The sequence below is a fragment of the Streptopelia decaocto genome, assembly GCF_964273445.1.
Source record: "Streptopelia decaocto genome assembly, chromosome: 1".
Classification (NCBI taxonomy): domain Eukaryota; kingdom Metazoa; phylum Chordata; class Aves; order Columbiformes; family Columbidae; genus Streptopelia; species Streptopelia decaocto.
In genome coordinates, this window is record NC_138663.1 from 70,285,015 (window position 1) to 70,311,374 (window position 26,360).

The window sequence follows — 26,360 nt, forward strand, 5'->3', positions numbered from 1 at the left end:
GGAAACTATTTCAGGTAGCTAAGTGTAGGCTGCAATGCAGCTGGGTTGGCAGGAAGATGTAAATGGCTCATCAGACCCTGCTGTGCTCTATGCTTTACCACCTACCCACCTGACCTTCAGGAAAGCCAACCAGCTGGAAGTTTGATTGGGTGTGCCCCAATCCAGCTCATTTTACATTTGTATTAAGTCCATTTGATGACTGCACTGACACTGTACATGATCTGAAAGTGAGCATAAATTATACCTGTCCCCTTGATAAATTATTTTTATTGGTGCCTTTTTCCTGCTAGGAAACAGGATGAAATCTTATCACATATTCCCTTTATCCAAGCGGTGGGGAAAAATCTGTAAGCTCAAATATGTGGACATAGGAAATAAACAGTGGAACAGGAGGGTCTAGAATGCTATAGGGGAGTTTCAGTGTGAACAGGGATTAGGCTCTTTAAGGTCATGTCTGCACGGATAATTTCAGACAGTCAGGAATTAACATTGCCATTTACTGAGCTGGCAGGACATGAGGCAGCTCTTGATTACATGCCAATATAAAGATGTACAAAAATCTCAAAACACTAATGTGATCTCAGCCTCTGGAATGACTACTGCTTTTACTTTGTTCTGCCTTCTTGTGATGGAGTGAAGGAATTCAATGCTTCAAGGAATTCAAGTGTCATTTGTCAATGAGATTCTTAAAGTAAGACAAAACTTCAAATATTCTTGTATCTTAACCATGGACAGTGCACAAAAAGTGTGTGGGCAAATTATTTCTTCTTTGTTAATGACTTGTACACACTGTCTCAGAGCTGATCTAGAATTCTGTAATGGAAGCAGATAGGGAGCCAACAGAAACATACAGAAATATAATATAAATACAGTAGGACTGTATGATATCACAATATTCAGTATTAACTTAGTAAACTATTAGTTACAAACACCACTGTTCTGATCATCTTCTTTGTTCTAGATCATCAAGTAGAAGTGTTAAAATAGAATGGGCCTGACTGACATCAGTGAAATACACCGTGATATACACTGGGATCTACTGTTACCCTGTGGTTTAGGTAACTTTTAATACCAACAACTGATTGCTTAAAACACATCTTTACATAAAAAGATTTACGATTTATTTCTAATATAAAGTATATAATCATATATGTATATAACATTTCCACAAACTGTATCCTCCTGTAGTTACACAGAAATAATGAATAATAAAACTAAGCTTGAAAGCTTTGGATGCGATGTGGAGAAGATGGAGGTTATTGGACACTCTGAAGCTTGCATAATGGATAGGTTTTTTTCTGATGGATAACTAAATTTTTTGTCTGAGACTTGGAGTTTTGAACGCCATCCAAGCTCCCAATCTGATCTCACACGTCTGTGGTCTAATTCTGCAGTTCTGCTTTCAGGGTAGAGAGAAAGATTAAAGGACCCAAATTGTCAAAGGTAAGAAAAAATACATACCATTTTCTGTGACAATCACAATATTCAAGAGCTGAGATTAAACAACACATGATGTTCTAACAGGAAAGATACACCACAGCTGCCAGTGAAATCTTACCGACTCCAATCATAAGTTTCTCCAACAAGTGCTTTTACATATTGTTGCAAGTCAGAATGCAAAACTCTTTACTAGGAGAATGCTGACGTACCACTAAGGCTCTGGCTTTGATGAGGAATGCTTTGAGGTCTTCAGTAAAAAAGAATACTATTCCATCTACAGGCCTAGAAGTAAAACGAGAATACTGAAGTTCATCTTGGAATCTGCTCATACCATTTCCACAATTCAATGTAGATTGTGAGACAGTAGTAGACAATCAATTTGATTTTACACTATCTCTGCTTTCAAAAAAACCACACATGGACATCTGTATCATCTTTAGTGCAGTTGACAAAGGCAAGAATTTCACTGTCTTAAGAATGATAAATAAGTAGATGACTCATTAAGGCTAAAATATTTTTTTGTCTGCCAGAAGAAATGGAAACTGATCAGTCAGTCAAGAAATATGAAAAAGACAACTCAATTTTCATCCATTTGCAGGGTGAGGTCATCACCTAGTAAAACCAGCATTATTTACTTCCTCAGTGAACCTCTGCCTACCGAATACAAAACTTTTGGTTTTAATCATAAAACTGAAGCAGAGAAAAAGATTTAAATAAAAACTTAAACTCTCTGCAATACATATTTCATACTGCCAAATACATATTCAACCATTTGGTGTTTCCTTATTTCTATAAAAAGTCACTTATGAAAAGTGACTGCTGATGCAAAAAACCCCCAGCTAAACAAAAAAAGCAAAACACAACTGAATAACAAGAACCACGCTAAAATATGCAGATAAGTCCCCCATTGAATCACAAGCTCACCATAAGAGATATAATTGTCAGTTTATTTATATTCTTAAGCATGAACATTTATTTTCTCTTATTTCATTCAGAACTCTTTTATAACTAAGGTCTGAAATCTACAATCAATAGAGTGTAGGCACAGAAATCCCCCTCCACGCTGCCACCAGCAAGACTAGAAAGACCTAAGACTTGATTCAAAGTCCAATAATGTCAGTGAGGAGTTTTTCTACTTCCTTCCACATGTTTAGAAAGGGCATCTGAGGTCAGCAAGCAGCACTCCTTATTCTGTCAGAAATTCCACTGAGGCAGTGCAGTATCAGTCTCCACATAATTACATACATCTTCTTCCTGAAACTGAGGTCAGTCACATTAATCGTACTTTCATGAGAAAAGGACTTTGGAATCAAACTCGCTTTGTAAAACAGAAATAAAATACGTATCATACATTGGCTACGGCAATGCTTTGTACTACTCTAAAAAGATGCAGTGTTTTTAAACTTTTATATTAAAAGAGCTGCAGTTGTTCATACATTACTAAAGAATGACACTTTATGTTTCAGTACTGATTCTTCTGTTATAGATCAAAGTAATAAGAAATAATAAGCTCCTCAGGCTCACTGGAGGCAATGCACTTGGGCATATATTTTGAAAACAGAGGTACATTTGTATCTATATTCAATTAAATGTTTTTCTCGATATTTTAAATTACCAAAACCACTGATAAATTACATTAAGACATGATGACAAATTTAAAACAGACATAACAGGGAAACGTTTTCATCACTGCTGCAGCTATCTAGAACTAGAAAATACAATGGAAGAAATATCATAAATAGAAAAAAATTTTCCAAGGATTTCCCTCCCCCCCCATATTTGCAATCTGATAACAGTAGTAAAATAAATAAACAAACAAAAGATCAATCTTGAATCAATGATACAATCCCAAAAGATTAGAATATATTCATCATTTCCTGGATTGAGGTTTGCAGCTTCACAAATCAGAGAGTATCAGCAGTACTGAGAACGTCAGTCTCTGTTTTCCTCTGTAGTGGCTGGTTCTTCCTTTAATAAAACGCTTAACTGCTTCTGTGCACATGAGAGGAAAAGTTCCAAACTATGCAGATTTCTCTGACGGACAACTAGATCAAGCTGTTGAAATAAAAACCAAAACAAAACAAAAGATAGATCAACTTTAAGAAAAGCTGGAAATAAGTGCCAGGGTTTGGCAGCAAAAATTCAACCATATTCAAGAACAAAAATTCAACAACCAAATGCAACAACAACAAAAGAACCTAAGTAACTTCTATGTGTGCAATTTAGTGACAACTTTTTAGTGACGTATTTGAGTTTCTTCAAAGTAAAATGTATATAAGGCTATAACTAACTTTCCAACAGCTGTCAAATTCTACACAAGTAATTTGAAAAAGCTGAACAGCCTACCTGTCCCACTAGATAGATCCTCACCACATCTTTTAAAATAGCAGCTCTTACTTTTATGAAAGATACTGCTTCTGCTTTAAAGCAAACACTACATAAAACTGCATATTCAAAAATCCAAAGTCTACAGTTAATTTAAATGGCATCATGTTTAAACAGTTCCCAGAGGAAAAGTGGTAATATTTTCTGCCTACTTTGTTTATTCCAACATTTCTTTGGAATCCCCTACTGTCAAACAATGTGAACTATATATTTACTTACAGTAAAGACAATGGCCCTTTCTTCCCCACCAAAAAGATAAGACCACAATAACAAGACTTGGTAGGTTATGTCATATAAATGGCTTACAAACATGGTTTACCAAAAAGTATTTGAACTTTCCTAACATTATAATGTTAATAAATAAAATGCACTGCAGAATTCCTTTCGTTTGAATTCTAAAGTTCAAATGTCAAACAAATAATATTGCAATTCAGAGATATTTTCAACTTAACTATCCTTCAATCAGCCACAAATTTAACAAAATACATATATAACAATGACACAGAGTAAGACTGAAAGGTCGTGGTACAAGGCTAACAGGACATAAAAGTTCTGGCACCCGACAGAAAGGAAGCAACAGAATTTGTAAGAAGTCCAGGTCTGCGCCTCTGTCAAACTGTTGTGCATAAGACCACAAGCAATGTCTCCAGCTCCATAACACTGGCAAAACGCTACTGTGAGGCCACATGGCCCTGGCAGAATAGAGGAACTAGTCGAGCAGACTGGTGGCAATCATCTGCAAATGGCCACATTTCTTCAAAAAATATATCATGCCTCACGCATCTAGCACTCACAGCTTTAATTATAGCTTTCAATAAAAACTCTGATCCTATGGTATCTCTCTGCACATATATGCTCATCATTCAGCGCTTCAGTTAGTTGCTCTAACAATCACTTGAACAGACATTTCGTTTTATAACAGATACAATCTTTAAAAAAAATATATATTAATAGAGAATGCAAGGCAAAGTTAATGACACCTTCTCATTTCACTTTGAAAATGTGCTCAGGGTATAGCTGCACTGCTGTGACTAAATACACAAAGCTAAACATTTTTATGACTCTGTGCTTTGCTGCTCTTTAAGCCCCTCTAACACACAAAACCAGGCTCTGGTAGTTGGAATACTTTGGCATTTTGTTTCAACAGAAATGAACGTGTCAAATCTAGTCACAAACAGAAAATACACATATTTTCTAGAAGCCACGGAATCATAAAACTCTCCTTCAGTAATATGTCTGCTTGTACTTCTACTTCTCCCGCAAATTTCCAGCTGTTGCGCAAATTTCTGTATGTCTTAGCAAAAGCAGACAGTAGTGCTCCACGAGTAGCCTGATGTGAACCCAGTCCACTGATTTACAACAGATTTTAAAGCAGATCTAGTTCAAACAAATTTCAGAAAAGTCTGCTCTTAATATATTTAAGTAACAGCTGCTGCTGACAAGAAAAGGGAAGACTTAGAAACAGTAAATTAAGATCTGAAGAAGTTGTATCTAGAAAAGACAGTCTGGAACAAATGAACGACCTAAACACAATCTTGTGACAGTGTATTTCTTCTGATTTGAAAGGTATTTTGCCTCCTTCCTCTTCTCTGGACTGGAATATAAAGAGTATTTTTCATGGGAAAGCTTGCAGATGTTTTTGTGCTTATGACCCATATTTGTCTGAGGAATGGGCAGATACAGTGCAATTCATAAAAAAATATCCATTACATCTTAAAGAACACGAGAAACCTCTTTCTCTAAACATATTCTCATCAAATTCTGTTGCTTCTGGTAGATATATCATTTAGAGGAGCTTAGCATGAAACTGATTCTTGCTGTTTTCCTTTTTTGCATATTATATCATCTATACTCCCAGATAATTCTTCATTGAGGTTTGGTTAAACTCTCCATTTTCTTTTCTTGTAGCCTTTCCCTGCAGATTCTGCTTTAAAGAGATCGAAGTAGCTCACCAGGTGCGTGTTCTGATACACTGCTGTGAACTTTCTTTACTAAGGCAGCAATTTCAAATTGTATACAGTTCAATTTATTTCACCAAGTACCAATGTAAACGTTTAATGTGTCCAGTGATTGGCTGGAATATGAACAAAACAGAATTTCTTCAAAAGAAAGATTTTACAAGTCTCAAATGACTTAAGTACACATTAGAGGAGTCTTTGTTGAACTCGAGTGGCTAGTTGGTAGTCTCCCTTTGTGCATAAGAAAAGTTTATTGCTTGTTAAAAGTTTATGTAAATTCAATAACATAAAAATTCAGAATTCAGTTGCCCCTTGTCTGCTCAGTGTATGTATAAGCTTTGCCTTAAGCAGCACATTCCATGCTGCAGTAAATGATAGAACACCCTGAAAAGACTCGGGATCTTCACATAACACAAAATGAGAAGCAGCAAAATTACGCTGGCTTTGAAAATGATACATTTGAATGTATTCAAAAGAAGAACATTCCTGTTAATAGAGAAATTGACTGGGAAACAGAAACAAAACCAATGAAGTCTTGTCATATACTGTTTAATGAAGTGTTAGCAATGGACACTTTTTTCTGAACAGTGTCTCAACATTGCTGTGCTTCTGCTTGCATAATATACCATAAGATGTGAAAATATGTAAGTAAGGCATTTTAAATCTTGTTTTTCTAAACAGCCTTTCCTCTATATTTTTAGGTCCTGTTCACTTCATGGAATGATCTCATACATCTGGCAAATTCAAACTAAATGTGACTCATATGCAAATGTAATCTGTATGAGTAACATATTAGGGATTGAGCATTTGCACAACCAAACCATCCCAAATGTTCTAATTCTATAGATACTGAAAAATGCACTGTGTTGGTCCAGATCTTCCACGTGAGAAGGCAATTTTTTACCTTGTACCATCATTGTTGTTACTAGTCAATGATTCTCTTCCACCATGTGAAAGCTATCCAGTTCAAAGTTCCCTATTCTGTACATTGTGTCCTATTAGCACAGGTTTAATTAGCTCAAAGTTTTAATGTTTCTGAACTTCATTATTTTAAGTTACTCAACAGTATCTTCTTAACTCTGTACAGATTTTTTTTTTTTAAGAACCAGAAGTTGCTTTGCTATGTACTTGCATGGAACCTACTGAGGAATGGGCTATGTAAGATTTGGAAAAATAGTTCCTGAGCTCCCCAGGGTCTATGCCACTCCTGGAACTCCTACAGTCATTGAGAGACATTAATTTTCAATAAATGAGCTGATTCTTGCAGGACATTCTAACACATTAACTGCTGGATTTTTTCCCTTCTTTTTAAATCTTCAGTCCACTTTTAAGGTCTAAGAATGATTCCACCATCCTTCTGGCCAAAGACAACTGGATGAGACTCCCTGTGGGTTCCCACCTCAGTCATATTATCCCTAGACCATCCAGAATGACGTGCCTGTGAGCCATGCAAGGAGGCCCTGAAGCGAGGCGTAGGCCTCAGCACAACTCCTATCACTGGATGCAGGAATTTGACTTGGGAAATAAAAAGAAAGGCTCACACATAACTGTGCAGAATGCTGCCACCAGGTGACTTCTTTCATCCCAGGCTGCTCTACTTTAAAGTCAATCCATCTTGCCCTGCATCACTTCATAAACCCACTGCTCAACAATGATTCTTAGCTCTATGTTTTCTTAGCTTTTATCGCGTGCAGCTCGGATTTTCTGTAAAATGGAATGGAAGTGCAAAATAATTTGCCACATAAATAATGGAGCATGCATATCCTTCATATTTTCCCCTGGTAACATCTACCTGTAAATAGCTATATTTTCATGGCATATGCACTTGGCTTCCTCTATTAAATATGCTCCAACCTGTTCAAAATTTCAAATTGCTAGAAGAGAAACCCAGTCAGAACACTATAAATAACTGCTACCTGTCAGAATTATATTATGCATGACTAGTAACTAATAAAATATCTTATGGAAAATATAGTTTTAGGTTTATTACTGAAGATTTAAGGATAAAATTCTGATCTCACCATAGTAAAGACATGTTTCATTATTAGTCTCACTGTGGTCTGAAGATCACCCAGAAAAGTGAAGAAAGCAAAATTAATGTTACATGTGGCGCTTGAATTGTTCCTTTTGTATGAACAGCAAGATGTTTTAAAGTGTGTTTTTCCAAATTGTTCCTCAGACAATAAAATTTTCAAAACCAAATATATTGATAGATGTAGAAAAATTATAAAAATATGGATTGAACAATTTGCCTGTACTTCAAAAGATAATCTGATGAGTAATGTATTCAAATACAGTTCAGCTCACTATTCTGGTTCTGTAATACTAACGAGTAAAAGTTGCAATCTTCTTTTTATAATGAGATTCAACAAATAGGATGACGAGAGATTAAAAAGAGCAAAGCTGTTGAGTAAGAAATTTTTAATTTTACTTGTATTACTGGTATTTTTCATAGTTGATCACACATATGTACACTGTAAAATAAAAAATAATCATGCCAATATAATTTAATGAAGCAGAGCACTTTCCTTAGAGATCAGAAAATCAGAAATCAGCTTTTGAGTCTTGCTAATTTCTTATAAAACTCATGCAAAGTTGTATATCAAGAAAACATTCAAATGCAAAATGAATGCTTAAGGGAACTGAAAACACAAGAGACTGATGTGTAAGAGAATGTGTTCTGAAGATGGCATTTAGTAGGCCCAGATGAGTGAGGCTGATATAAACGCTTTCCATTTATTTAGTGTTTACAAGCAGCTGCTTCTTAGCTGTTGAATAGGATTTATTACCAACGTAATTATTTGACGTTGAGTATTGATTAGCCACAAGTATTTATAGACATCGTCATAGCACTATTACATTTTTTTTCAAGGGACTAGTAGTAGGAGCCACCCTATATGTTTCCTGTCCCTTTTCTAAGTAATGTTCAGTAGGCAAGGAGACATTTTAACATTGTAGATTTTTTTGGCAATATTTGTCAAATTTGATCTTCTATTTCTCTCTGTTTTTTCATTATTGATAAATATAGAAAAGCTTTGTCTATTTGCTGTTTGCCAACTAACTATAATTCCTACTTTTTATTTTCCATATTGTTTTCTATTTTATGAATTAACTAACTAAAGAACTTTTTTTAAAAAAAAACCCACAGTAAATATAAATTAACAAATGATTATAAACATACTTCAGATTATGATTTTTTGATAATTTCATTCCACATAGCCAATATGATGTTAAAAATATACTGGGTTGCCCATTGAGCAGTTAATCCAGATGTAATGCAACTGCTTGCTTAGAGTCAACCATCGATGTTCCAATTGAACTCACATTTAGGTATTTCTGTTTGTCCTAATTATATGTACATCTGTACTAATACATAATATTTTCTTTAAATCATTTTAGCATCAGTCCAGTCTGCTTTACAAAATACAGTTCTGGCCTTTCTGAATAATGGCCTGAACTTCAGTGCTAAGTGGATAAATGACTGCATTTTAAATCTGTAGGCACTTTCTAAACACTTCTAGAGAAAAATTATTCCTGAAAAATGATGGGTTTTCTTTTATGACTAAAACCTTGGCTTTGGTAGACTCCTCCTGCTCCCATTCATGGTGTGTAATAATCCATTGAAATGGACTATTGCAACTTAGCGTTAATATTCTCCACATATACTGTACTAACAAAGTAAGAAACTAACTGGCTAGCAAACCCAGTGTTCAGCAGAACATTACAGTGTAACTACAGACTCACAAATATCTTCTCATATTTGACATCCCTCTTTGAGGAAAAATCAAATGTGAGGGGTTCGCTTGGTACAATTTTTATACCATGTAGGTTTTATTGGTTTTTTTTCTTCATGCAACTAATCCACACTAGTGAATGAGTCCAATAGGATTCTGAAAAAAAAAAAGTAGTTGCAGAATTTCAGCTATGTGATTATATTTTCTAGTAAAACTATAGGCTCAGAAAGGTACCCCAGTGCACTAACATGAACTTCTCCCCAGAGATTCAACAGAAGGCTTCAAAAAATTCCCTAGCACATTAAAGAGACCATATAAAAAAATTATTACCTTGAGGAACCTGCAAATCTGCAAGTTGGATGAGAAAACAATGAACTACTTCCTCTCATTTCTATAATGGATGAGAAGGAAAACAGATCCATATGGTACATATGTGTAGCAGAGCTTATTTTAGAGTTAATCCCAGAACAGGACATTTTTGTCTGTCCACCTGTGTATTTCTACTATTGATAACACTTAGTAAGTATATAAAAACAAGATTCTTCATGGCTGTAATTTATACAGTATCTGCTACACATTAGAAAGACATCAGTGTTCAAGTCTGAACCTCTAGGAAAGAGTGATGTTTAATAAATTATATTGCCATGTGAAAATGCTTCTTTCTCCTTAAATAAATAATGCTGCAGCTTCTAAACCTTTAGGATTATATGCTCTGAACTTGATCAGTGAAGCCATTAAAATAATACCATATGTTGGACACATCTTTAAAACAGATTTGCCTAGTCTGCCAAAGGTGGTGGGAAAACACCCTGTCAACCCTCTCAGAATCTCCACTGTCTCCCAGCTGGACACAGGAATGTAAGAAAATACTAACTTTCCCTCATATAAATAAGAGAAGGAAATTTTATTTCAATCAAGGAAACTATACAGAGTGCACAAAGGAACTAAAAATAGCTGTAGTACCTCCTCAGACTACTGCAGAAGGTGAAAAATGGGCATTATCTAAATGTACTAAAACAATAATGGAAATACTTATGTATAGAAACACGTGAGCAGTGTCTGGGGTGACCTACCTGCTTAACAGATTAGGAACATAGGATTCCTTGACCAAGTTATTTATAGACTATTGTCATACATTAAATAGATTGAGTTACCATAATTGCTACTACAATGGCTGATTGGTCTAGCAATCAGATTCAACATACTTATGACAAACACACAGACACATATGCAAACAGTACTTAAGCATTGCCTTATACAATGAAATGCACTTGTGTAATCTTACAAACTGAGGACATGAAGCTGCAAACATTTGGACACGTAGGGGCAAAACTGACCACAGTAGGGCCTCTACCACTATTAAAGTCACCCAAGTATATTACGTGGACACAAATCTCATCAATTTTTAAAGGTTTCCCAAGAAAAAGCTTTCGTAAAAACTTGCTGAACATGTAGAAAACAAGTTTCTTCATCACAGCTTAATATCGGATGCAAGGAAAATGCTGATTAAATATAAGAAGGAATTCAGACTGTTTTGTTTTGGTTTTTATACTGATCTTTCCCTTCTCACTGTTGAGGAATGATATTCCACTGTGCACATATCCATATACGCAGCCTTTAATTGTTCTTTCCAAGATCATAGGATGTTATAATGCTGCCAAAGAAAGCTACAGGGAATTATGAAGTTGTTAAAATTCACTTCTACTTACAGGTATTGAAACAAAGTGCACTCTGCCATTTCTGGTTCCCTCTTATGAGGAAACCTCTACAAAAACACGCACTATCTTCAGTGTCAATACATCCTGCTTGTCTTTATAAATTAAAAAAACCCCCAAAACTATAACACCACCTTGTGCACTTCTCTTGTTTAATGACTGAAGAGTATTAAATAGACAATAAAAATTAGGAAAGCAAAGATCAGATCCACTACTAAAATAAATAAGAAAACAACTAAATTTGGTACCTGTACATTAAATGAAAAATGCTTATATTTGAATTCATAAAAGAGAAAAACAGGGAATTATTTTGCAGACTGCTTCTAATGTTTTATAGACCACAGGCTGAGTAACACTGGCTTAGACCAGTCTAGTTTCAAATAAAATCAACTTCCCACATGTTATGCCACACAGAACCAATTCATATTTTCCTCCAGGCATAAAATTTTCTACCAGTTGTGAGAATGAAAAAAAAAAACAACATGGGCACAAATCACAGATATTCTGGTCCTCTCTTTATTCAAAATGTTTCTGTTATCCCTGTTCATACTCAGCATCTCAAGTCTGGCAAGTGTTTGTACAGCTTCTGATATCCACTAGATAACAGTCCCCACAAGGTAGGCACAAAGCAGAAGACTAATTGCAATATAACTAAGGGCTGGATTCATCAGATCACCTCCTCTGATACGGAAGAAGGAACTAGGGCTACACAGGATGTTTCAAAAAGATTGAACCAATTTCAAAGCAGTAAAATACCAAATTTGGTCCATCTTTTTGAAACACCCTGTATAACTGCACCTAAATAAAGGATTTGTAAGTGACTCAGATTGCTTTCTATCTGGGCTTGTCAGATCTTGAGTCCTCATAGAGGGTAGAAGTCCTTAATAGTGTGTGGGAGGGTTGCTTGCTTGTGTTTTGTGTTTTTTTAAATCTTGAACTGTTTTAAGTACGCAAGTCAGTCTTAGGCACGATCACATGCTGCTTTTATATGGCTACAAATGACTTGGCAGAGCTTACACAGGGCTTCCGTGGAGCTTCATAACCGCAAATTACCATCTCTACAGGAAAGTGCCTAAAGACTATCAGACTGTGCTTTCTGAAAAGCCCTGGCTGCAGGGTTGGGTGCTAAGTCTGGTACCAAAGATCTGTTTCACTTGTCAGGATGCACACACGTTCCAAATTACTCAAGGGTAAGCATGTTTGGTTAAAAGCAACAAATATTTTCCTACATATATAAATTGCTGCTATTATCAAACCAATTAAAAATTGTTATCTGATGGGCTCATGGTGAGTCATGCTCACAGAATTGCCTCACGGTATTGAGATGGTATCTACAGAACTAGATTACTTAAGCCTAACTGAAAAGCAAACAACAAATAAAGATATTAATAAGAACAATATATTTTATTACTGTGGGAAGGTCTCTAACAGCATCATGGAATAAGTATGTAAACATAAATAATCCTTGCATCAAGTGTTTGCAGTGGATACAAACTAAAAAAACCCAAACTATCCTAATAATGTGCATGACTGGGCAACTATAGAGTAAATCTTTCTGCAGTTGTATAACTGATATTTTGTTACCATGAGTGTGTTCTGAATAACTATATGATTCTTCATCAATAGGGGAGTCACCAGAAGCACCATTTCCTTGCCTCTAAGAAGAAATATAATAGACATCACAGAGAATCACTGTTTTAAACTGGGAGGTGAAAAACAATGTTATACACAAAGCTGAACCTACAGACAACATAAGGAGTTAAGACTGTAGTTATTCTACTTAGATATCAAGAACACTGGAGATATATCATGATTATCTGAAGGCTGCTATGAAAATGTGATACTATATGCCATTAGTTATCTCTAAAGCAACGTGTCCTCTAACAACACACTGGAGTTTGGTACATACTGAAGCAGCATGGGAAAAATTTTACCTCTTCGTTTTGAGGAACACTTGATTTAACAGTCAGGTTTTCGGTTTTCATTTTAATGAAGCTTCAATTTTAAGTTGTGACAGGATGAAACAGTATATACCTGATGACATAGGCAGAGATTATATCACATGAAATACAGGTATCTTTCTAAAATTATCATTCTAGATTAAAATCGATGGATCCACATGAACAAATTCAACAAGTAAATTCACCCTGCAGTGAATCTGTGATAAATTTAGCATTAGGTCAGGGGTAAGCACATATATGCATTAAAATAAGTAATTTAGCATTGAGGTTCAGGGAACAGAAAATTAATTTTCTACTATTCAGATAGGCATTTTTGAGACCGCACTTAGTACTGGACTTCTTCAGTATTGAGAGGATTGCAGCTTTTGCTAATGCTTTTTACTGACAGACACATTTTACTGGAAACCCCAGTTTGGAATTTGAAGCCAAATTACTGCAGCAAAATTGAGGACAGCTGCTGGAGAATCACTTCCTGAAGCTGCAGCTGCAACAATGTCATCAAAGACAAGACCTCCTTATTTTAAAACATACACAGGTTGAGAACCCATGGCTCTCAGCAGGTCACAACACCACAAACAGAAGATTCTAAAGGAGGAGAAAAAATATCACCAGCAAAACATAATCATCTGCAGGCATTATGCCCTGCACAACTCCAAATTACTTCTGCAACCGCCAGCCAGCAGAGACTTCTCAACAACATGAATATAGTACATTGGCCAAAGCAGCTTCCTTTGGTTACTAGACGAGCTATTCTGCTTCTTTTCCAGATGCAGATTTGTATTAAGGCTTTGGAGTGAAAGAATAACATCAAGGATGTGCAACTGCAAACAGAATGGTAGCTTTTTACCTTGAGAATACCTTATTTTACACTATTAAAACAAAAACAAGAAACCACTGCTAAGCAGGGCAGGGAGGGGGAGAGCAAGAGAGAAAAAAATATCCCTGAGCAAACAATATGAGTCAGTAGTCTGCAGCCAAAGCAGAAAAACAACATCTATACATATTAACTATATATATATTTAAGTCACTGAAGCATCTTGCTGAATTTCTAACACATGGGTAAAGACTGCTTAGTCTTTTTATTATTCACACTGACTTGAATACAAATAAGTAAACAGGAAACTACATCATGTTGCTTCATCTATCTAATCTTACTATGGCTGTAGGTAAGAAAATCTACTTTTTGACATGTTTCTTTAGCTTCACAGACAACTTGATTGAGTCTCAAATTTTGATCTCGCTTTGCTGCAGAAATCCAATTACAGGAAAAATCATAGGAAAGACCCATCAAAACACATACGGTAAGGCCAACTTTCCCATTTATTTTTTAAATCACAGTTCAGCAGAAGGGTAAAAACAGTAAAAGACATACCTGAAAAATAAAGCAAAGAAGCTGCAAGATAAAAGATAAAAATGGCTTGAAAATTTCTGCATATAACCAGTTCTGAAATGTTTCCAATTATTCCCCAGCTAAAAACCCAACAAAAAAAAGCAAGCAGATAAAACTACAGAGGTTAAAGTACTTCCACATAAAAGGACTTGGGCGTAAATGAGACGCAGTACAGAAAAACTCAAACAAACACTGAACTCTGAATAATCCTCAGCTGTAGGGGAATAACCTAATGAAATTTAACAAGGGCAAGTGTAGAGTCCTGCATCTGGGCAGGAACAACCCCAGGTTCCAGTATAGGTTGGGAGATTACATATTAGAGAGCAGTGTAGGGGAAAGGGACCTGGGGCTCCTGGTGGACAACAGGATGACCATGAGCCAGCACTGTGCCCTTGTGGCCAGGAAGGCCAATGGCATCCTGGGGTGTATTAGAAGGGGGGTGGTTAGTAGATCAAGAGAGGTCCTCCTTCCCCTCTACTCCACCCTGGTGAGACCACATCTGGAATATTGTGTCCAGTTCTGGGCCCCTCAGTTCAAGAAGGACAGGGAACTGCTGGAGAGGGTCCAGCATAGGGCAACGAAGATGATTAAGGGAGTGGAGCACCTCCCTTATGAAGAAAGGCTGAGGGAGCTGGGTCTCTTTAGTTTGGAGAAGAGGAGACTAAGGGGGGACCTTATTAATGTTTATAAATATATAAAGGGTGAGTGCCATGGGGATGGAGCCAGGCTCTTCTCGGTGGCAAACAATGATAGGACAAGGGGTAATGGGATCAAGCTGGAACACAAGAGGTTCCACTTAAATTTGAGAAGAAACTTCTTCTCAGTGAGGGTGACAGAGCACTGGAACAGGCTGCCCAGGGAAGTGGTGGAGTCTCCTTCTCTGGAGACATTCAAAACCCGCCTGGACATGTTCCTGTGCGACCTCACCTAGGTGTTCCTGCTCCAGCAGGGGGATTGGACTAGATGATCTTCCGAGGTCCCTTCCAATCCCAAACATACTGTGATACTGTGATACTGTAGCAAAACACATTTACGAACAGAATAAGCCATCGTTACACACAAAGCTATCTACTCATTTTATTTGTGCATTGAACAAAAGAAAAAAATTAATTCCCTCTCAAAACTGTAGAGCCAAGAGGATCTGTTAAGTAATGGGACTTTGTGGTGGCCCTGCAATTACTCTGGGCCTATTCCAGGCTCATCCTGTTCTGGTGTATGGACAGAAAAATAATACAGATCACAACTGTTGTGGGGGTTTTTTTTGTGTGTGTGTATGTGGTTTTTTTTTTGTTTGTTTTAATTTTATTATATTTATTAAAATGCCTGTGAGTTCTGGATCTTTGCAAACACAAAGCTGGAGACCACAACAGTGTCCTTGCATGTCATGGAAACACAATGGAAAAAAGGTCCTTCTGTATTCTGTCTTTGTCTCTTTGGGACTCATTTCTAATGTAATTGAAATGGTATCACAGAAATCTAGGGAAGGAAGAGACCTTGACCCGACTTCTGATCTTTGCACTAAGAACTCACAATAATACTAGAGTGGAACAATTGACTCTTCTCTCTTGCAATGTGACAGCCTTGCAGCTGCATGCCAAAATGTCTTTACTGAGCACATCCATGATTAAGTTACTAAGACTTTCTAGGATCCCCTCGGTGCCACAAGAATGGTACAACAGGGACTGTTGTTGGCCTATGACTAAGAAAATAAAATTGCACATGATTTGCTTAGCTTTAGTTAATCCAAGTTGATCATATTGAACTGATTAAACCTTGCATTTAGTACAAAATAACATGGATTAATTTGAAAAAAGAAAATTTATAACTGTTGCTGTGTTAACAAAATACATGCTTATATATACTTAAAAATTCTGAATTAAGAAATGTCAGTGAAATACAAACCATTCGAATACAAATCTGGTTACAAGCATATAGTTGAATTTGAAAGAAAAAAGACAGCAAATGAATGAAAACTTTATTTTAATAGGAGTGACAAAATCATCACCAAGTCCTCCTCCTCAAAGTATTAACTTTTATATATGTCTTAACTTACAACATGTCTAACCTCCAAAATTCAGCTGACCTGTCTGACTTTCTCACTAGGATGGTAAAATAAGGGTATTCATGTTCATTCACATACAAGGATCCACAGTTTCTTTCTGTTCTTTTAATTAGCTTATCTTAGTCAATCTAAAGCTCTCATGAAAATGCCTATGGACAAGTCACGAGTTGCATTAAAAATTAGTAATCCCGTACAACTAATTAATAACTTGGAATTTTTTCTCTACTTGATCTCAAAGCAGATTTTGAGAAAGCTGTACAGAATGCAAAATAACCAAATTCAAAGCAAATGACCTGGTTCGAAATCTCAGATTTCCAAAAGTACAGTACAAAATACTGTTCAGTTATGACACTGAAGGATGAATCAGGCGTAATATTGGAGACCCTCAATTAGGGAGGACAGGAGGTGTGTCAGAGTGAATCGGTTCCTCCTGTCACACACGGCCTGTGAATGGACAGCAGAAAGAAACATGGAAGGCTCTTCTGCTTCCTCATCAAATACTTGCAGAATGGAGGGACCCTGGAAGACAGATGTTGCATTCCTCTGGACCTCAAGTGTTGCTTAATTACCTAATGATGTGAAAAACACCATGATGGATACATCTGGGTGACATTAGTACAGTGTACACTACAAATCTTTATTAATGTGAACAGTCTATAGACACAGAGCAAGTTGAATGACTATGTGATTTGCAGACCAAATCTGAAGTTGATATACCTCCTACAGTAATTATAATGATGCACATTGGATCCAAAACATAATGCATCTAACTTACAAGAGTAGCTTTGAAATAGTGTAGTAATCAGTCATCTCACCGTTGAACGTTATAATTCATCCTGTTACTTTTTCCCCTTTTGGCTTTGATAGCACAATATTTTCTCAGCAATAACACCACTTGATTTCAGTTTCTACTGGAATCTTGCCTGACTAAAGAGTGCAGACATAATCTTGGTCTTTGTAGATTTATACAGTGAGGCACAAAAGGATATATGAAACAGTTTTAACCTAAGTAAAGACTTTCAAGCTCTGGCATTTTATTCTAAAGGAATTGCAAAAAGCATACGACAGGTTATGTATGAAGTTTCAACTAAATTGCTTTCATCAGTAGAAATGATTACTCAAGGAGTTTGAAAATTACAATTTGGGTTATTTAATAATTTCCTTTGGATTTTAATGAATGTAAGTAAGTGGCAGAGAATTGTATGTTTTCCCCTTTCCATTTTTAGAGACAGAATACTATAATTCCCAGGAAATTAAAAATTCTCTTAAATGCATGATGATTCAGTATTGGAAAGTGGCACAAAAAATGCTGTAAGACCCCCTGAAGAAAAATGCCTAATAGGATCTATAGATTGAAATACTATATTCCTCCATCAGAAACTACCATTTCATTTTAATATTCAGAAGCAACAATTTCAAAATTTTTAAAAGTCCAGGAAGAAATGCCAAGCTGTCTTGTGTATGACATGCAGTGCACTGCTTCAGTCTGCCTTATTTCACAGAGGAGAAAATGGAGAGCCAGGTGCACCAACTCATCTTACACTACAACTTCACATAAATCCCTTATTTAATCCTTTGGGTTTATGCTGCTCTTTGAGTTGGGTAAAGGAGCAGTGTGAAAATGCTCCTAGAGCTTCAATGTAAATGTTTCTTTAATCCTATTAAAGCCACAAAACAGGCCCAGCTGAAGGAGCAGGAAACTGAGCTGAGGAACTCTCAGTGACCCCACCACTACTGTCTCTCTTGGCACTGACCTGTTGGTCACAAGTTCATCCTCGGCATGGCACAGATGTTCAGACATCAGGCTGATTCAGGACATCAATATGTGTACCCCTACAACACGTATGTACATACCAGATGGTGGTGTGCTTTGTAGTAACGTGAAGTTCTGCATTGGTAACTTCAAGCTGAATTATTTAAACAGTGGATATAGAAAGATAGGATTAAACATTTTTAAATGCAACTTTGTTGCATTACACAGAACTTTGTGTTCCCCAACTATGACATTAAATTCATCCAAAAATGATACAGCTTTATTGCTTTTCTTTTAAAGTCAGAAGAAGGGGAAAAAGTTAAAAGAAAAATACTCCAGGTGACACTACACTTTAAAAACTGGGAAACAGGTCTGTTAAAATGTGTTGGTGGTAACATTTAGGGTTTGGACTCTCATTAATGTGGCCCCAGGGAAAATATAAACACTCCTTCTGAAATTAAATCTTGAGTTTGCCCACCGCAGCCTTGTTTTCAGCTTTGGCTGCTGGCACTTCAGCCTGCAATTGAGGCCTTGCATCAAATGCCAAGCCAAACATTCAGGAACAAGAATGGTAATGACACCCTATTTTGTTCTAAGTCATATTAAAATATAACAAGTATTAAAAAAAATCACTCATTTGAGATTAATAACTTAAAAGAAACTGATTTTCATAACCTCTCCTACTTGCACTTGCCTTCAAATAATAAACCCTGAAAAGAAAGCTGTGTTTGATGCTTGAAATCGAGCACACTTGCAAAACAACAACACATATCAAAATTCTGATAATAACTGGATAACACTGTAGGGAACAAGTTTTACCTACAGGAGTTCAACAATAAATTCTCTGGTTTTGATGCAGGACTTTACAAGTGACTTAACATAAATGGATGAATAAATGAAAGTCACCAATCTGTAATGCAAGATTTTTAAGAAGGGTCCTGTATAATATGAACATATACTGATGTCATAACTCTGTCACTGAAACATTTTATACCAGTATGTTTAAATTCTCTCTCTTATTGTCACCTTCTTTTCCTAAACACATGGCATTCAAGGTGAAAATGTGCTTCACCAGCTATTTGTTTTTCTCCTCTCTCTCTCCTGAGACTCTAGCAGCATCCTCCTGTAATCTCACAATGTAGACAGATCGAGAGCACTAGAAAAATGTATGATATACCTTCTGTCCCGGGTAAGGAATAGGGACCTCTTGCCCAAGAAGAGAATGGTCAGCCCTGCCTACCCTACTCTCAGCTTCTGTAATGCCACATGGTGTATAGATACCATCCCCTATACAGGAAAAATTGCAGTTTGGTTCTATGTGGGATGTATGGAGCATCTTATCTAATTACTGCTCTAATGCACTTCCCCTAGACAGGAATCTGAGCTGCAAATTAATCTAACTTGAAGAGTAGACTGTAAACGTGACTCAAAGCAGTGACTAAAGACAGTTTATCTGCTACTGAAGAAATGGAAATTTTGAAGAATGTGAAGTTACTGATTCACGAAAGAGAGAGAGGAAAGGCAGTGCCAGGTCTTCTACCAGGACACATTAGGCAATGTTCCACTGAGAATGCACAGCAGTCACTTGAAGAATATGAGATTACAATATACTCTAGACTTCTACCCAACATACTGAGTTAATTCCAAGCTTTCTTTTGTCTTTGCTTTGAAAAATAATCATTAAAAATTGCTGAGCAGCAACATGAATGACAAAGTGTGACCCAGTAGGTGCCAATTCATGACCTAGCCTGTGTAGAAACTCCCCACTTTTATTTGCAGACTTCCCAGATTTCGGTCTGAAAGCATTGGACAAGCAGGTGCTGTGAGCTCGTCTTGCCTTTCCTGAAGTCAGTAAATGGAAAGAACGCAGGCAGCTGAATCCTTAATACTGTTCTAAGCTATTGCTGAAAAGGGTTGGCAGCAAACACTTTTTAACCATGCAAGCACATCAGCACTATTCTTGGAACCATAAAGTCAACTCAATATTTTAAAAGCCTGCAGATTATAAGTGTACAGCCTAGTTACTGAAGTAGTTTACGGTAACAGTTATTTTCTGTTCAATCCAAGACATTAGTAGGCATTTTAGAAGCCTTTTGAAGCACATCATTTCACATGCATGTATAGTACATTTCTAAAAGGCAAGTAAAGATTTTTTTCTTTTACTTCCACTCATCATCGAGCCAGTCAGTTGTATAAATATATACTTTAGCAGAAATAGTGAATAATTTTGCAAGTTTACTTAAGAGTGTAAAAAAACAAGACTGGATGAGCACAGTTGAGAAGTCTAGGCAACATAAAGAGAGTAAAAAAATAATTTATAATCTAATGCTCAGCTTTCATAGTGTAATTATCATGGATTTAAAGCTACATTAGGATTCAAAGTTAAAGTGATTTTGCTGAGTTGCAGTGGTTACTGCCAACAGATGTATCACAAAAGTGATGCATGTATAGAAGCACAGAGAGGAAAGCAAAGGTGCAGTCAACAAGAAAAGGTGAAGGAATTCTCAGCTAAATAAAGCTGAGAGACGTTACCTATCAATAAATGCCTAAAAGGCAACCTATTTCATAATTTCAAGAAAGACAAAATAAACACGAGCAATAGCTGAACTCTGCGTCAACTCTTAGTTGGACAGAAAGTAGAATGCTATAAAAATTGCTTTAATTGCAATGCACCACAATTTCGATAATAAGCTTGAAGACTGATGTATGGGTAAGATGAAAATGGTTCCAACATTGGGACATTTCCTCAGGGGCAGAAACATCAATTACATGTATAGATTTTTCTACATAGCTAATGTCACCTCCAAAAGCAGAAAAATTAAAAATCATTAACAGAAATAGTAATTAAAAACAGAGACTTTTATCTGTTTGATAACAGGGGCCAATAAGCCATTGTTATTTTCCATTAAAGCAATGTTTGGAGGAGTTTTCTGATAATAATATTGCTTTCAAATAACATTTTACAATCACAGCCAGTTTTAGCTACCAGACAGACGTCTTATTTCTGTTTTACTGTGCTGATTTTCCCCATTAATTTGATCTAATTATTAAAATTAGAAGGTTTATAGACTACAAGGTCCTTATGAAGATTATACGACCTGTATGCTAACTAAGGCATTTTTGCCAATATTGCAAAGTACTAAAATACTATTTCAACTGCAGCACTAAAATGTGCAAAGGGAGAACTTTTAGTCTGATTCATTTAAGAAAAACTTCATCGACCATTTTGTATGATAATTTTGATGGATAAATAAAAGAGCAACTATGCAGAGGAATGAATTACAGAGAGTTCCTCAGACAATCTGAACAACCTGAAGGAATTTGCTGCCTCTCCTCAATAAGATGGATAATTTAATTAATTTGAATGTTTGCCCTGAACTTCAAGCATTCTTTACCTTGAATAATCTAATACAAGATATTAGTTTTCATCACAAAATCTTCTCTTAAAATATTAAAGAATGATGAACCTCATATACAGAGGCATCTTCCAAAACTATCTCTGAAAAAGTTTTGTATGTTTTGCCAAAAAATGTTGCCATCATCATCTCAAATTATTTTTTTTAACTGATGAATATTATTTCAAAAAAATAGCTTAGCCCTTGGAAGATCTCCTAACAAACTCTGGCTTGCATCAGTATTAGTAAAATGTGCTGATAAGGAAGAACCACTTTTTCCCAAGGAGTATGAACTGAGATAGGAGGTAAGCAAATCTGAAAATCTAATTTACTAATGAAGGATGAGTGGGTACTTATACTTAATGTCTCTAAAGATTAATTTGAGAGTATTTTTTATGTGGGGTATCATACCAGCACTTCTTTTCAGTTTTATGTCCTTTCACTACATTTTTCCATCTCTATTATTTTACTTTACTAATAAAAGTGAATTAACATGGGTTAATTATTTGGTCTTGAATCTAAACAAAGCTAAAAATGAATCAAAAACAGTTGTAATAACTTGTTTCATGGTAAAAAGGAACCTGAAATATATGCAAATTTTACATAATGAAGGCATGAAAATACTCACTGCCCTACTTTGTTGGACAAGTTCACAATTGTTACTTAAAAGCTGTAACGCCAACCCACAGAGAAAGTTACTTGTGCTACAGAAGTCAAAGGCATAAACCTAAAATAAATTTATATTTGACATACCAGGACAATATCTGGCCAATCATATCCGACTTTTGAGCCTTGGTATGTACTTTAGCACACCATTACCCTTATTAGACCATGCTTTTCTGAACTGATTGATGATTCAGTATACCAACCAACATCATATAAGGCTGTTGTCAGAGGGTGTAGGGAGGCAACTAGGAAAGCTAAGGCCTCCTTAGAATTAAACCTGGTGAGAGGGGTCAAGGATAACAGGAAGAGCTTTTTCCAATACGTGGCAGATACAACTAACACCAGAGGCAATGTAGGCCCACTGATGAACAAGGTGGGTGCCCTGGTGACAGAAGATACAGAGAAGGCAGAATTACTGGATGACTTCTTTGTCTGTCGGCTCTGCTGGAAGCTGTCCTGAGGAGCCCCGTACCGCTGAGGCCCCAGTGGAAGGCAGGAAAATGGAGGAGTTTGCCTCGGTTGATGAGGACTGGGTTAGGGAGCAATTAGGCAACCTGGACATCCATAAATCCATGGGTCCGGATGGGATGCACCTGCGGGTGCTAAGGGAGCTGGCTGAGGTCATTTCTGAACCGCTCTCCATCACCTTTGCTAAGTCTTGGGAAACGGGAGGGGTGCCTGAGTACTGGAGAAAAGCAAATGTCACTCCAGTCTTCAAAAAGGGCAAGAGGGAGGACCCGGGTAACTATAGACCAGTCAGCCTCACCTCCATCCCTGGGAAACTGATGGAACGACTTATCCTTGGTGCCATCTCAAGGCATATCAAGGATAAGAGGGTCATTAGGGGCAGTCAGCATGGCTTCACCAAGGGGAAGTCGTGCTTGACCAACCTCATTGACTTTTATGAGGACATAACAAGGTGGATAGATGATGGCAGAGCAGTGTACGTGGTCTACCTTGACTTGAGTAAGGCATTTGACACAGTCTCCCACAGCATCCTTACAGCTAAACTGAGGGAGTGCGGTCTGGATGATTGGGTAGTGAGGTGGACTGCGAACTGGCTGAAGGGAAGAAGCCAGAGAGTTGTGGTCAATGGGGCAGAGTCTTGTTGGAGGCCTGTATCTAGAGGAGTCCCTCAAGGGTCAGTACTGGCGCCTATATTATTCAATATATTCATCAATGATTTGGACGAGTGAACAGAGTGTACTATCAGCAAGTTTGCTGAGGACACCAACTGGGAGGAGTAGCTGAGAGGCCAGAAGGCTGTGCTGCCATCCAGTGAAGCCTGGACTGGCTGAAGAGTTGGGCGGGGAAAAACTTAATGAAATATAACAAGGGAAAGTGTAGAGTATTGCATCTGGGCAGGAACAACCCCAGGTTCCAGTATAAGTTGGGGAATGACCTATTAGAGAGCAGTGTAGGGAAAAGGGACCTGGGGGTCCTGGTGGACAGCAGGATGACCATGAGCCAGCACTGCACCCTTGTGGCCAGGAAGGCCAATGGCATCCTGGGGTGTATTAGAAGGGGGGTGGTTAGTAGGTCGAGAGAGGTCCTCCTTCCCCTCTACTCTGCCCTGGTGAGACCACACCTGGAATATTGTGTCCAGTTCTGGGCCCCTCAGTTCAAGAAGGACAGGGAACTGCTGGAGAGAGTCCAGTGCAGGGCAACAAAGATGATCAAGGGAGTGCATCATCTACCTTATGAGGAAAGGCTGAGGGAGCTGGGTCTCTTTAGCTTGGAGGAGACTAAGGAGTGACCTCATCAATGTTTACAAATATATAAAGGGTGAGTGTCACGAGAATGGAGCCAGGCTCTTCTCGGTGACAACCGATGATAGGACAAGGGGTAATGGGTTCAAACTGGAACACAAGAGGTTCCACTTAAATTTGAGAAGAAACTTCTTCTCAGTGAGGGTGACAGAGCACTGGAACAGGCTGCCCAGGGGGGTTGTGGAGTCTCCTACTCTGGAGACATTCAAAACCCGCCTGGACACATTCCTGTGTAGCCTCATCTGGGTGTTCCTGCTCCGGTATAGGGATTGGACTAGATGATCTTTCGAGGTCCCTTCCAATCCCTAACATTCTGTGATCACCTTTAAAAAAAGGTCTGATTTTGTTTTGTTAACTGAACAAAGTTAAATGTTTCTGAAGTCAGAAACAAACCTCAACTGTAAATGTTGGTCTGAACACTAAATACATGGTAACTCTACTGCATGGAATGGTTGTCCTTGCCCTTCTCCCCTCCCCACCCCCCGCTTTGTTTTGTTTTTGTTTTTAGAATACTTTGGTTTTGTTTTGAAAATGTTAGATACTTCTCAATACTAGACTCCTCTAGCACTTCAGGTCAAATTTTCTCTTATCTACAAGCAATAAAAACTGTTATCTGTGGTGTTAGCAAATGACAAATATTGAGCATAAATTACTTTTACACTCTCTTTTATAAGCATATGACTTGAATTATAGCCAGGTGATGGGAGTTGAGAACACAGATGGCTTTGCAGAATATCCAGCTACTATATATTTATGATTTGAAAGAATACAATAAAGATATGCTATGAACACAGCAAAGAAAATAATTAACAAGTTAGGAAAAAAAAATCTACACAGATAACAAGGTTTATAGCAATTGTAACATAGATAATCTTCCACGGTCTATACTGGTAAAGGTGCTTTCAAGATAGATTTTGTAAGCTTTATAGCTGATCTACAAAATCAAAAGTTAAAAAAACCCCAAACAAAACAACAAAAAACAACAAACAACAACAACAACAACAAATCAACCAAACAACAACAAAACCCCAAACCAACCCACCAGACAAAAAAAACCCAACCTAAACCAGTTCTAGAAGTGCATTCATGATAGATCAAATCTGTATAATATATGTAATTATGAAATGCAGCACACAGAACTTCAAAAAAAACCTGAAACTGATTTTGTCCCATAACCAAACTCCAAAACAGGGTACAGGTCTCAAAAGACCAAAACAAAGGCCTACTTGTTTTCTTCAGACAAAATAAACATACAGAGTATACTCCACAAATGTAACTCATTATAAAAAATGAACCTGATGCACAAGAATGGCCATGGAGGAAATTAGGTGTATTAATCTGACTTACTAATAGATATTTCCTGCTATCTTGGGTATAACTTTGTCAGTATTTTTCTTCCCTTAAAAAGCATTATAACTATAATTCAACTGTGCACAGAATGAAATGCACAATTCCCTCTCCAAACATTAAATACTTATTTCTTTCCAGAATAATCCCCCTGAAACTGGGCAAATGTATGACTTGCACTTTAAGGTATGGCCCAAGATGAGCTGACCCTCTATAATTGCGTGTTATTAGGGTAATCTTGAGGATTTTCTAAATATTCCAAGCGGTTTTCAGAAAAGAGCAAAAATACTTCAAGTTCTTTAAGTTACACGGTAAATAGCTAAGCTGACTGTCCTAGCTCATACCAAGCCCCCACAGAGGTAACGTCCCACGCATCCCGCTAGCTGGACAAATTCACACAGAAAGCACCTGGTCAGGGAAGCAGGAAATAGGCCTGGAATTCTACTTTCCAAAAGCAATTGTATTATTACCAAACTAAAGGAATAATTTCTCTGTACAAAGCCAGAAGAGAAACTTGCCAGATTTTTCTGCACTTTACAGTTAGACAGACAGGGCTTATACCAGCTTGCCAGTGATTCTTAAGTATAAATAAAATACTGTTGTTGTAATAGGCCCTCAGTTTACATAGTTTCGGAAAAAATTATCTATGAAATATTAAACCCAAAAAATAATCTCATTTGGATATTCCCAATTCTGAAGTGTGCACTTATATTTTGGTAAATATTAGTCAGAGAAACGCAATGTTTAGTTATGCTTTCTTCTAAAGGTTATGAGGCACAGCTGCA

General features: G+C 37.0%; 1 protein-coding gene across 5 annotated transcripts in view; it reads right to left on the reverse strand.

Moving 5' to 3' along the window:
* Positions 1-2,373: 2,373 nt before the first annotated feature.
* The window catches only part of CCDC91 (coiled-coil domain containing 91), a 138,476-nt gene continuing 114,489 nt past the window's right edge, over positions 2,374-26,360 (reverse strand). For 4 of the 5 annotated variants that reach the window (XM_082043743.1, XM_082043740.1, XM_082043741.1 and 1 more), the window contains one exon: positions 2,374-3,495. In XM_082043743.1, coding sequence (XP_081899869.1) covers positions 3,373-3,495 — 123 coding nt within the window. In that variant the 3' untranslated portion in view covers positions 2,374-3,372. Of the gene's footprint in view, positions 3,496-12,766; positions 12,890-13,166; positions 13,267-26,360 lie in introns of those variants that run through there. The other variant, XR_014183169.1, reaches the window with a different exon arrangement.